General features: G+C 32.3%; 2 protein-coding genes across 3 annotated transcripts; both read left to right on the forward strand.

Annotated features, from left to right (window-relative positions):
- The first annotated feature begins 116 nt into the window (after nucleotides 1-116).
- On the forward strand, nucleotides 117-11349 carry LOC111706663 (uncharacterized). The gene is made up of 19 exons (XM_023479576.1): nucleotides 117-526; nucleotides 1310-1356; nucleotides 2066-2151; nucleotides 2408-2470; nucleotides 2577-2642; nucleotides 2845-2919; nucleotides 3370-3489; nucleotides 5210-5292; nucleotides 5725-5818; nucleotides 6112-6188; nucleotides 6501-6614; nucleotides 6979-7051; nucleotides 8075-8141; nucleotides 9090-9216; nucleotides 9619-9724; nucleotides 10125-10270; nucleotides 10568-10613; nucleotides 10895-11004; nucleotides 11328-11349. The coding sequence occupies exons 1-19, from the start codon at nucleotides 456-458 to the stop codon at nucleotides 11347-11349; spliced, it is 1593 nt and encodes a 530-aa protein (XP_023335344.1). The 5' UTR covers nucleotides 117-455.
- Nucleotides 11350-11523: 174 nt separating this feature from the next.
- On the forward strand, nucleotides 11524-13696 carry LOC111706629 (uncharacterized). Of its 2 annotated transcripts, none has more exons than XM_023479543.1 (2): nucleotides 11524-11580; nucleotides 11754-13696. In XM_023479543.1, exon 2 carries the CDS (start codon nucleotides 12260-12262, stop codon nucleotides 13223-13225), a length of 966 nt encoding a protein of 321 aa, XP_023335311.1. In that variant the 5' UTR covers nucleotides 11524-11580; nucleotides 11754-12259; the 3' UTR covers nucleotides 13226-13696. The 2 variants fall into 2 exon arrangements, with proteins under 2 accessions (XP_023335311.1, XP_023335318.1); XM_023479550.1 differs by having other exon boundaries at nucleotides 11530-11580.
- The last annotated feature ends 482 nt before the right edge of the window (nucleotides 13697-14178 follow it).

A 14178-nucleotide genomic window follows, 5' to 3' on the forward strand; every position in this document is an offset into this window, starting at 1 on the left:
ATGCAACACGACGTCTTCAGTTAAAAACCAGTTAGATATAATCCAGTTATTCTTCCAGTTGGTCACCTCAACACCGATATTGATAGACTCTAAACCGGTCTTCTGTTTCACTACGCACTCCGTCCAACATAGGCTTATATTAACTAATGCTGTTGTATCACTTTTATTGCAATTTATTGCTTTTAAAATTTACTATGCCAAGCTTTTTTATGTAATTGAAATATTTAACTAAAATTATTATGTAAGTGTCTGCACGACGCACAATCTGAAATAATCAATCTTCTTTGTTAAATTGATTGATAAATTATTATTATCATGAAGTTGTCGGATAGTTTGAATATCCTGCCACCATTTATGACAATATTCCATCTTTTTGGGTCAATAATAATAATAATAAAAATAACAATAATAATCATAAATATGAAATTTCGTCTTTTCATGTTTCGAGGATTTTGATGTTTCAGAGAGAGAATGCTCTCAGATTACTGATTGAATATACAAGTATCAAGCATCAAATGGCTAAAAGGAAACAGATTATTTTAATTAAAACACTTGGACACTTATCCCCAGCCTCCACCCAACCCACCCACTCCATTTAATTCTGCAGTTTTTAAAGTCAAACATATAAAATCATAATTTGATGTTCAAATGTTTTGTTTTAATTTTTGGATGCTACATCGATTGAACTAATAGCAAATTGAGTTCAATGGAGCAAAAGAAAGCTATTCACAATCAAGTTTCCATAATACAAAGTAAACTTTTAACATGTGCTAATGATCTAATTTTCTTAAAAATTATTATGTTCTAGCTGTAGTGCCTTTATCTTACCCTCAAATAGTTTAGATTACATCGTATTTTTTTCTTTTTTTAAAACTGAAAGGACACGTTTTAAAGACTCGATTTTAAATAGATTTTTTATATTATTACTCAATCTCATTCTAACCTTACTCCCCAAGCAGTTTTAGTAACATTTCTGTATTAAAAATTGTTATAAGTACAGTTCAACCCAGAACTTCGGAGTAATCAAAAGAACTAAAAAATGTCGTCTTGACCATTTTTGAACGGGGTTTTCCGTTTTATACGATTTACCCAAATCTTAGTAATTGTAAAAAAAAATAATTAGCCATGATCTATTCGGGAACAGTATTAAAGAGCTTCATATAATTATTCAATTAAACAAAAACTAAATATCCGCAGCATTTTATTATCTGTAGGTTTAGAAAACGGCATTTTATAAATTCTTTTGATTTCTCCGAAGTTTTAGGTTAAACTGTTTTTACCAAGCATCAAAAATAAGTTTTGTTCTCAGGAGAAGTTTAAAGCATCAACTGCTTAGTATGGAGATCAACTTTCAGAGTAAGTTTACTATTATCAATTATCATCATTATTTGATTCTTTATAATCTATCATCCATCAATGTGATCGAATGTCAATCAATCTTTTATAATTAATTATGATCATCTTTTTTCGAAAGTCGAGACTCGAGAGTAAATGAGTAAGTTGTAACCTACAAAATTATTTAGAAACAAAACTACAAAAAGGCCGGCCAACGAATAGAATGGGACCAAAAAGACATTAAAATGTTATTAACGGGTTGGTAACTTTGTAAGCGTAATTTCAAGTCATCATCAATGCGAAGATGTCAACGCCCGATTTACAACGATATCCTTAAAAGCTTTGTCTGGTCAAGTATGAATTATATATCAATGTTTTGTTTCTTAAACTGATATTTTTCATTTGTGTTTTTTTCTGCGAAAGTACCTTGCCCATTTCTTGTTTTTAAAAAGCAATGGGGAAGCTCGCACTAATTATCACTTTCGATTTAAAAAACGAAGGTATCTTCCACATTTTTGATCAGATTAAGGTTTCAAGGTCACCATTGTAAATCGAGCATCGCCATCTTTGCATTAAAGATCATTTGAAATTACGCTTAAAGTCCTATTAATGTTATCTTGATGTACTGGATATATCGACTTTAATTTAACCAAGTTAATGATAAAAAAAACTTTTTGAGTGAAAGATATTTTCTTCTGTACTCCAGTAGTACTGAAAATAAACTATCTAGATGGGAACCCTGAAGACCCCCCTAGAGATGGGGATACTACTATAGAATGTTTACATGAAGATTGTCTTGGTCTTATCCTCAACATGGTAATAAATTGAATAATATTTCATTTTCATTTGAATTATACAGGGTACCCAGACTTTTGAGATGTCTGAGCGAAATTCTATTATACCTCCTACTTAGAACTTGCTTCTTCTAATGCAAAATCTTTCAGAATGTCATTCTTAGACTACATTTAGTATTCAGACCGTTAGCTTTTTTAAGTTTAAGGACGGCATCACATATACCCTGTACTTTCTTTGGTATACAAATATTGAATTAAAATCTAAAAATAATGTTAAGTTGGACCCTGCCACAGTTGCTGTTTTCGAGAGGACCAGCAAACACATATATTCTATGATAGAAGTAAGTTGTTATAATTTTAGCACTTTTATAAATCAACATTATTTACCCATGTACCCATGGGTAACCTCAAAAATGTCAGCCAATTTAATTAAATGTATTTGTGTAGACACATCAGTACTGGAGAAGGTTGCTGAAACGACTTCTTGCCGCACACCCATATCTTAAAGCAAAGGTACAAACCTAAATATATATTAGGAAATTGAGTTAATGAAGAAGGCCCCGCTCCCCCATGCAAAGTCTTTAGATGCCAACATTAGCATTCTTTTATATAAAGACAAGACTAGGCGCAAATAGTTTTAGGTCAAGTTAGCTAGCGATCAGCTCCTTGGATCAAGATCAAAAACCGGTTTTATACCTAAGTAGAATATTTCTAGGTGTGTTCTACCTGGAATGTAGATCTGAACAACCTGGATTCAAAGGATCTTAAATATTCAAAGAGTTTGTACAAGGTAAACTTTATATGACACAAACTTCAGACATAATAAATAATAAAACAAAAACATACACCAGGCGAATTACAACAGACAGGCGTGATTGAACAATGAACTATGAACATGTATAGTTCAGGGAAAGTACTTATGGGTAAGAATTGCCTGAGAGAAAACCCTTTTCACGTATTTATTTGTGATGTGGTTATTATCAGAAACATTTTATCAGTTATTGCCATTTACGCCCTTTCCTGAAAAAATAGCTTTGAAAGACAAAAGCAAATTTTTTCAATAATTAAAGCTGATTATTATATGTGTAAAAAAATGAGTTTGGTTTTAAAAATAAAAAAAAATTGAATTTGAAGATTATAGATCTCTCTCTTAACAAGAATGTGATCCTAGCGCGATAAAAGTGTTGTGGGAAAAAATGGAGATGACAAAAAAACATCTTCTAAACTTCATTATTTTTAGAAACTAGCTCGTGAGTTGAACCAGTTTTGGAAGCGCAGTGATCGATGGGAACCAACGGTCACACGGAACTCAATGTTCTTTTGCCAGAAACAGAAGAATCAGAAGATTGTTAGCCTAAAAGTACGTCAAGCTATTAGTAAACAACGATCTAGTCCCAGACATGATATATATCATTGTTTTAATTACTAATCAAACTATAGTTAAAGTTATGTTTTCACATATAAAGGGGACTATCTACGTAATTTAAAATATCATTATTATAATTGCTAATCAAACTATAGTTAAAGTTATGTTTTTACATATAAAGAGGACTATCTACGTAATTTAAAATATCATTATTATCATTACTAATCAAACTATAGTTAAAGTTATGTTTTCACATATAAAGGGGACTATCTACGTAATTTAAAATATCATTATTATAATTACTAATCAAACTATACTTAAAGTTATGTTTTCACATATAAAGAGGACTATCTACGTAATTTAAAATATCATTATTATCATTACTAATCAAACTATGGTTAAAGTTATGTTTTCACATATAAAGGGGACTATCTACGTAATTTAAAATATCATTATTATCATTACTAATCAAACTATGGTTAAAGTTATGTTTTCACATATAAAGGGGACTATCTGCGTAATTTAAAATATCATTATTATAATTACTAATCAAACTATAGTTAAAGTTATGTTTTCACATATAAAGAGGACTATCTACGTAATTTAAAATCACCCTGGCTTGCAACTGTCCGTTTTGATCATTTGTTTAGCAAAAATGACGTTAATATCTGTTTTTATTTTTGAAAACTGGTAATTATCAATTGCGATTTAGGCACAAACGTGCTTTGCATTTACGAAGCAGTGACAAGGAAGATATTTTGCAGAATTTAATTTTTCTTCATTTTACTCAGATAAAGGGATAAAGTGCAAGTGAATTAGATATTTAAATCTGAAATTTACTTTAAAAAAAGGTAGATTGTTGTTAATGCTGAAAAGTGTAAAAAAGGTAGATTGTTGTTAATGCTGAAAAGTGTAAAAAAGGTAGATTGTTGTTAATGCTGAAAAGTGTAAAAAAGGTAGATTGTTGTTAATGCTGAAAAGTGTAAAAAAGGTAGATTGTTGTTAATGCTGAAAAGTGTAAAAAAGGTAGATTGTTGTTAATGCTGAAAAGTGTAAAAAAGGTAGATTGTTGTTAATGCTGAAAAGTGTAAAAAAGGTAGATTGTTGTTAATGCTGAAAAGTGTAAAAAAGGTAGATTGTTGTTAATGCTGAAAAGTGTAAAAAAGGTAGATTGTTGTTAATGCTGAAAAGTGTAAAAAAGGTAGATTGTTGTTAATGCTGAAAAGTGTAAAAAAGGTAGATTGTTGTTAATGCTGAAAAGTGTAAAAAAGGTAGATTGTTGTTAATGCTGAAAAGTGTAAAAAAGGTAGATTGTTGTTAATGCTGAAAAGTGTAAAAAAGGTAGATTGTTGTTAATGCTGAAAAGTGTAAAAAAGGTAGATTGTTGTTAATGCTGAAAAGTGTAAAAAAGGTAGATTGTTGTTAATGCTGAAAAGTGTAAAAAAGGTAGATTGTTGTTAATGCTGAAAAGTGTAAAAAAGGTAGATTGTTGTTAATGCTGAAAAGTGTAAAAAAGGTAGATTGTTGTTAATGCTGAAAAGTGTAAAAAAGGTAGATTGTTGTTAATGCTGAAAAGTGTAAAAAAGGTAGATTGTTGTTAATGCTGAAAAGTGTAAAAAAGGTAGATTGTTGTTAATGCTGAAAAGTGTAAAAAAGGTAGATTGTTGTTAATGCTGAAAAGTGTTTACAAATTCTTCTAAATCTTGATATCTAGGTGGCTGGGGATCACATAGTGACAGTATTGGGCCCAAGAACTAGATCTGATGATGCTATATTTACAATTAAAGTATTTGACAGGTTTGCATGTTTTTTTTTCTTTTGATCTATATTAGACAAAATTGATTGATCAACGAGAACTAGCTTGTATTATGTTATAAGTAATTCCGGAATGCTGGAATACATAGCTGATTAGATAACAGGATGGATGATTAAAGCCTTAAAGGACAGATCGACTGATTGATCGGTAACTTAGTTGATTGCTCGGTAATTTGGTTGATTGCTTGATACCATGGTTGATTGTTTGGTCATTTTTAAAATGATTGATTGATTGTTTGAATGGTTAATGGGTTTTTTGTCTATTGCTTGGTGGGTTGCCTGATTGATATATTTACTGATCGATTAGTTGTTGAGTTCGATTGTGTCGACTGATTGAATGACCGATTGATTGATTGATTGATTTATTGATTGTTTGATTAATTGATTAAGTCCACCAACCCTATTATATTGCAGGCAGAGTGAGGCCTGTATCCACGAGATATCCTCCCTGTCTGATAAACCAGAATACCTTGTCTTCTCCTCAAAATATAATCTCCTAGTTGCAAAGGTTTTAAAATAAATATTGATCATTAATTCACAATTTTTGTTTTCTTTGCCATAGGAGGGTGGCTCACTAAACATGATAATTAAAAGACGACTTAATCTTCTAAATTTTAATTGGTTGAGTATCTATCTATCAAAAATTGTTGAAAATTAGCAAGTCGGTAAGTGAAACTTTTTAACACATTAAAAAAATAAAGATATATAAAACTTGAATACCAGAAAATTATGCTTAAAATACGCTACTAATTTTAAAAATGCTTGATAATATTAATAATAAATAAAACTTTTCTTTTTAAGGCGCATGAATGTCATAGAACTCTGCCTGACACAATCAATATTTGGTCATTCTTTCCACAACCTGATCCTCTTCTTAGGAAACTTATTCAAATAATCAATTTAAAAAAAGCTATGATTGAAAAAGTTGCATTGCTTGAAAGATCTAATTTCTTTATTTAATGACCTCAAAACCCGAATTTCTACAATTATGGATTTCAAAAACTTTTTTCAAAACTGTATTCAAAAACGAGAATTTGTTTCTTATATGAACGTATATTTCAAATACATTACACTTTTTTGTAAAATCTAAAATTCTTGTTTAAGATAGTATCGCATTCATTAAAGAAAGTATTCGGTTGAATCCGAATCTTCTCGTTGAGTAAAGAAAGATTATGAATAATCTTGTATAGACGCTATCATCTTAAATCCAGCGGTATTGGAGCTAGATGCACTTCCATAGTCATCAAGGAGGACTTCTACTTCGGGTCCAGCAAAAAGGACGTTGTCGTAATGGCCCCCACAAGGTGATTACTTTATCAGATTAAAAAAGTCGCATTATTTTAAAGAAAAGTTTGAAATTTTTAGTAACAATGTTTTGATTATATAGGAAAAGGGGCAGTATAAAGCCATTGTTTCGAAATTAAATTGAATTAATGATGTTAATAATTAAAATAATAATACTATTAATAATGATAATAATTATAATAATATTAATAATGATCACATTGAAAATTATATACATAATGATCAATGATAATAATGATAAATGATGATAATGATCATATTAATGTTAATAATAATGAAAATTTTATCATTTTTTTTATTCTGAACACAAGAAAATTCTTTCGTTTCCTTCTTTTCTAACGATTTCTATTTTTGTTTATGTAGGTACAATAACAAGTCAGTTGTCAGATTCCTTTCCCTGAAAAAAGTAGATTTTAGCCCGGAATCCTATCCTCAGGTAAAGCAGTACAATAAATTTTGCAATTACATGAACTAACGTTTTGCAAAAAAAATAATCCGAAGGAACTGACTACTTGCCTTAAACCTATCATTATATCTTTGCATCCTAATGTCGTTCATCTTTGATTTTTCAAATTCCTCCAGTTGGAGTGCTCCAGATAAACGGATAAGAAAAGCAGATTTATTGTTTAGAGAGCTTGGAAATCAGAGTTAAAATGTTTAGAGTGCTTGGAAATCAGATTTAAAATGTTTAGGGAGCTTGGAAATCAGAGTTAAAATGTTTAGAGTGCTTGGAAATCAGATTTAAAATGTTTAGGGAGCTTGGAAATCAGAGTTAAAATATTTAGAGTGCTTGGAAATCTGATTTAAAATGTTTAGAGAGCTTGGAAACCAGAGTTAAATTGTTCAGGGAGCTTGCACACCAAAGTTGAATTGTTTAGGGAGCTTGGACACCAGACTTAAATTGTTTGGGGAGCTTGGATGTCAGAGTTAAAATGTTTAGGGAGCTTAGACACCAAAGTTAAATTGTTAAGGGAGCTTGGAAATCAGAGTTAAATTGTTTAGGGAGCTTGGACACCAAAGTTAAATTGTTTAGGGAGCTTGGAAACCAGAGTTAAATTGATTAGGGAGCTTGGAAACCAGAGTTAAATTGTTTAGGGAGCTTGGAAACCAGAGTTAAATTGTTTAGGGAGCTTGGAAACCAGAGTTAAATTGTTTAGGGAGCTTGGACACCAAAGTTAAATTGTTTAGGGAGCTTGGAAACCAGAGTTAAATTGATTAGGGAGCTTGGAAACCAAAGTTAAATTGTTTAGGGAGCTTGGAAACTAGAGTTAAATTGTTTAGGGAGCTTGGAAACCAGAGTTAAATTGTTTAGGGAGCTTGGAAACCAGAGTTTAATTTTTTAGGGAGCTTGGAAACCAGATTTAAATCGTTTAATGAGCTTGGAATTCAGATTTTTTATTTATTGAGCTAAGAAACCAGATTTATTGTTAGGGAGCTTAAAACCATATGTATTGTTTAGGGAGCATGGAAAAGAGATTTGAAAGGAGATAACTGTGTGGTCACGAACAATGGACAAATATTTCAAGGTAAGATCAGGATCAACCCTATTAAGCTGTGAATGTGATGTATGGATGAGTGTGCGATCAAAGAAGTGCAATCTCAGTAGCGATTCCTCAACGCGCGGCCTCATTCATAGTGCATCCTCTTTAGCCACAGATAATGTTGTTAAATTTTGCAAGGTAATGAGTAACACCTATTGCCAGTATAGTGCGTCCTCTTTAGCCACAGATATTGTTGATAAATTTTGCCAGGTAATGAGTAACACCTATTGCCAGTATAGTGCGTCCTTTTTAGCCACAGATAATGTTGATAAATTTTGCAAGGTAATGAGTAACACCTATTGCCAGTATAGTGCGTCCTCTTTAGCCACAGATAATGTTGATAAATTTTGCCAGCTAATGAGTAACACCTATTGCCAGCATAGTGCGCTCTCTTTAGCAACAGATAATGTTGATACATTTTGCCAGCTAATGAGTAACACCTATTGCCAGCATAGTGCGTCCTCTTTAGCCACAGATAATGGTGATAAATTTTGCCAGCTAATGAGTAACACCTTTTGCCAGCATAGTGCGTCCACTTTAGCTACAGATAATGTTGATAAATTTTGCCAGGTAATGAGTAACACCTATTGCCAGCATAATGCGTCGTCTTTAGCCACAAATAATGTTGTTAAATTTTGCCAGCTAATGAGTAGCACCTATTGCCAGCATAGTGCGTCCTCTTTAGCCACAGATAATGTCGATAAATTTTGCCAGGTAATAAGTAAAACCTATTGCCAGCATAGTGCGTCCTCTTTAGCCACAGATAATGTTGATAAATTTTGCAAGGTAATGAGTAACACCTATTGCCAGCATAGTGCGTCCTCTTATATGAGTAACACCTATTTCTAGTATATCTAGAAATACACACTAATGATAATATTTAAATTATTATAATAATAACAATATAGATTGTTTAACTAAAAAAATGTGTAGGTGCTGGAGTTGCAATAGAAGAGGTTGGACGTGTTATGGTTCCTCATCTTGTTCAACTTGGAGTTGCAGATTTCTCCGAGAAATGGGCAATTCTATTCACTGAAGCTCCTAAAGAGCTACCAGATAGGTATCCTTATTTATTATTATTTATAGCTTGTCGTGAAGATTAAAGACTATGTAGGTCTGGGTATGTGGGGGGGGGGGGAGAATTAAATGAGGCGCGGAGCATTTCAAGCATCTCAATTGTCCGTGGGCTCAAAAATCAAAATAGCAGATAGGCAGGCTCTCTCCTCTTGTAGCTCCAGTCGGATCGCTTAACGTACTAGGGTTCCAGAGCGTCGGGAAACCCGCCGGTCGCGGGGTGCAATTTGAACTATTTTGTCTTTCTTTTTGTTAGAAAATTTGAGTTAATTGATTAGTCAGACTTGATAAAAATGTTGAAAAAAAAAATTATCTATTTTACAACTCATACATACATTTTAACTTTTGATTTATTGAAAATGAAAATAATGATAATGATATATTCTAGAACCATTCAACTGATCGTTATTGAAATGGCTTCGATGGCGGTGAAATACTTGATTAAAGCCTATGAACCAAGAATAGCTGTGTATGGTGCTAGTTTACATCAGCAGGTATTTTTTACTTAAAAAATACTTTTTTTGCATTACACGTGTATATAGTGTCTCATATCATACTGAATTATCTCCAAAATACTTATTTAAGAATCACATTTTATTTGCATGCAATTTGTTTTATAGAAACTCTCAAATCTTATTCTGAAATAGTTCTTGCTGTGTTTCAAAATCCTTATCTAGAGCTATGAACGATCCATTATGGTAAGGAACATCCTGTAGAGTATTCATTGTGAAATGTGTCTAAATACAAGACAATAAATCGCCGCTTCCATTTTATTCAGTATGTTTTTAATCTGAATTGTGCCCTTCATTTCTTCCTGAAATCTGATCATACATCTGTATTCTTTGCAAGAGCATTGTCCTTCATTACCCAAATATCTCATCAATCCCTTTTAAGGAGCCTGATGTAGCTGTAACTGTAGGTAAGGACGGATATCTCAAGGTGTTTGATCTGCATCATGGTAGAGAATTGACAACTCAACGTGTTCCTAAACCAATGGCCAGAACTAATACGGCCATTTTGGATTTCTTTGGGACTACCAGGTAATCAAAAACAACAGTTTTATAATTTTAAATATTTAAAATTATTTCTTAAAAGTAAGGGACTGATGTTGTCTTTCTCCTACATTTTTTTTTCATAAAACTATTGATTTTCTCTAAATAATTATACATTTTTTCATTTCTTGGCAAATGGTTTTTATACATTTTTCTCCGAAATTATCCTTATTTTTTTTTATCCTTTAGATTTTATCCTTTAAAAATTTCTGAGATGGTGAAACATTATTTTTTTGACCCCCAACAACCCCTGAATTGTTTGTTTTTATATATTTTATAATTGAGGTTCCTGCTGGGGAGTATAACAGATATCCACGTGTTTGATCTTCAGGAAAATAGTTTTAGCTTATTAAAATCATTTCAAAGAACATGTTGGTTAGCTTTATACATTACCTCTTTAAATTATATTGTTTACAAAAACATGTGACTTCTAGCTATTGCCGGATATCGTCAGATACAGATATACAGAGGGTGAAAGTTTTGGATCCAAAACCGGCGACTTTAGCTGCTGCCATAGCTTGTTGTGCAGCTTTTAAAGTATAGTTTTTCGTTATTGATATCCCCATCCTCGATGATCAAGATTACTCTGGTTATGAACTATTTTGAAACTAGTTTCCACTGTATCCGTCCCAAGAAGCTCGTCTGGATCGGATAGAAAGACGGAGGGAACATATCCGTACAGTTTCTATATACGGAGATGTTTTCCAGATGGTTGAGGTACGGTTAGAAAATTCATGTTTATATAATGTAATGATTATAGTTACGGTTATTATTATGAGGATGATGATTATGATGATTATGATAATGATAATGATTATGATTATGATTATGATTATGATTATGAACTTGAAAATTAACACTTCAGAAAGGTGTTTCGACAAAGTTGTGGTTTTTACTGAAATGCTTACCTGCAATGTTTAAAATACAATAATGTAACTTGGTTTAAAAAGCGGAGAATGCCTTAAACAATCCCTATAAAATATGATTTGATTTATTTGATTTGGGTCTTCTATATTAACTATAAGAACATAAGATATTTCCCAAGCGTAGTTCTTCTCAAACAGTAAGTTGATTGAAATTGATGGAATAAAATCTGTGGTCTTATCCAAACAAGTGAACTATGGGTCTGATCAATCAAATTACCTTAAAGTAAAAAATATGAAATAAATTCATTGATTTGATTAAGTTTATTCTTTAGAATTTTGTTTTATAAAAAGAATCTTTTTAATTTAATTTTATATTTAGGAGATGGAGGCAAGAATCAGTGTAGCTATAGAAGCAGTAGCAGCTGACCTCAGGTATTTTTAAGTAAAAAGAAATAATATATTTTAGAATTTTTTTATCAAGGAAAAATATTCTATACAACCTAATGGAAATTTTTCAAACTTTTACTATTTGATCTAGCAGAGTTCAGAAGTTAAAATATTAGAAAACAGGTTGCAAAGATCAGAGTTTGATGTATTCAATTTAGGTATATCTATGTACTGACCAACACTGGAGATATCATGATATTTGATCTATGGGAGAGCCGTAGTGTTGGAGATCATGCTGTCCCTGAACCTGAGGAAGCTGTTAAAGCTGCTGCTGAATCTGTTAGAGCTGCTTATGCTGCAGGAGCTGACGCAGCAGGGCCTTCTGCAGAGGAAGCTGCAAGAAGAGTTGCTGAAGCAGAGCCTTCTGGAGACCAAGCTGCTGAAGGAGCTGCAGAATCAGGACCTTCAAAATAAGGAGCTTCCTCGTCTCTAGCAGCTCTTTCTTGAGGCCTTGCTTTAAGTGCAACGGAAGATTAAACTTCATTTTTCCGGGTTGTATAATTTTATTTTGCTACTTTAACAGTGCTAGTGTTACATTGAAACTCAGTCAACAGAAATCTCTAAAGAATTTAGTCTAATTTTCATTTTATATAATTTTTAAACTTAAAATTTATGTTCTTTTTACACATTTAGTCTTGCCTTTTTTCTTTAAGATGTTCCAGTAATGTTTTATTCATCCTGCTTTGGCTTCATACCCTTCCAGACTTCACTCTTCCCTTCCAGACTTCCTTCTTCCCGTCCAGACTTCATTCTTCCGTTCCATACTTACTTCTTTTCTTCCAGACTTCATTCTTCTATTCCAGACTTCCTTCTTCCCTTCCAGACTGCTTTCTTCCCTTTCAGACTTTCTTCTTCCCGTCCAGACTTCATTCTTCCTGTCCAGACTTCATTCTTCTATTCCAGACTTCCTTCTTCCCTTCCAGACTTCCTTCTTCCCGTCCAGACTTCATTCTTCCCGTCCAGACTTCATTCTTCCCTTCCAGACTTCCTTCTTCCCGTCCAGGCTTCCTTCTTCCCGTCCAGACTTCATTCTTCCCTTCCAGACTTCCTTCTTCCCTTCCAAACTTCCTTCTTCCCGTTCAGACTTCATTATTCCTTTCCAGACTTCCTTCTTCCCGTCCATACTTCATTCTTCCTTTCCAGACTTCATTCTCCCCTTCCAGACTTCATTCTCCCTTTCCAGACTTCCTTCTTCCCTTTCAGACTTCATTCTTCCGTTCCAGACTTCATTCTTCCCTTCCATACTTCCTTCTTCTCTTCCAGACTTCATTCTTACCTTCCATACTTCTTTTTTCCCTTCCAGACTTCATTCTTCTCTTCCAGACTTCCTTCTTCCTTTCTAGACTTCTTTCTTCCCTTCCAGACTTCCTTCTTCCCTTTCAGACTTCTTTTTTCTCTTCCAGATTTCCTTCATATATTCTATTCCATACTTCCTTCTTCCCTTGCAGACTTCCTTCTTTCCTTCCAGGCTTCTTTCTTCCCTTCCAGACTTTTTCCCTTCGCAGATATTTTCATTCTCCTTCACATCTCCCTCCTTCCCTTCACAGCTTCCTCCATCCCTTCAAAGCTTACCTTCAGCGCTTCCATGAAGCTGAATTCCACATTTTATTGTTTTTTAATATTTTGTTGAAATTTTTTTCTATTATTTACATTTACAACTGTGTCATCCTTAAACATTTTATATAATTATTCAAATATGTATCTGAATCATGATTGTTTTCACCAAGAAAAGCCCTTTGTTCAGTATTTTTCAATATTAAAGGGAATTGATGCAATTTTTGTGTCCAGCTTGAAATTCAACCTGAAATTAGTTATTTTTGTCATAAAACTGAATCTAGTTAAGTTCATGTATTCATTTTTCCTTATTCAAAAATTGTATAATATATCCAGCTTTATATTTTTATCGGAGTCCTAGCTTTTGTCATCATGACTTAACTTAAGTTTTAGATTACAAGCTGAAATTTAAAATTAGTCTCCGTCGTAAAAACCCAGTTCTTGTAATCAATCAAATTATATTTTACTAAAAGAAATTTATAAATCCATGTATCATCTTGTAATAAAGTATTATTATATCAATAAACCATAAAAAGCTTCCCCAAAACTTTCAACACTGATCTCATATATTTATATCTAACTATCTTGCTTTATTCTGGTTTGGGATGCATGCTTTGGTGATGGAAAATACTTAAGTATTATTATCGGAATAGATCTGATATCAGCTTAACAAAATGAAAGCAAAATATTGTAAATCTGTTCTAAAGTTGCATGTAATTGTTAAATGTATCCCTAATTTGTAATTAGTTCTTAGTGCATGCATTTATTAATAATAATAATACATTTATAAAGTGGAGGAATCAATCCAAATTTTTTAAACACAGGGTGTCCCACGAAACATGACAGTTAACTCTAAGAGTTTGAATATCGTCTTTGATCTTTGAAATAATGTCTTAAAATCTTTGAAATATTATACTGCATTCATTTGTCAATCTACTTTGACATATTTTAATCTTGAAATATTAATCACAAGACTCCCATAGTCCTGGCATTTGCTTAATATGTTCTGCCTTTTCTTGTGCTATCAAT

Source organism: Eurytemora carolleeae, unplaced genomic scaffold, assembly GCF_000591075.1.
Source record: "Eurytemora carolleeae unplaced genomic scaffold, Eaff_2.0 scaffold52, whole genome shotgun sequence".
NCBI lineage: Eukaryota > Metazoa > Arthropoda > Copepoda > Calanoida > Temoridae > Eurytemora > Eurytemora carolleeae.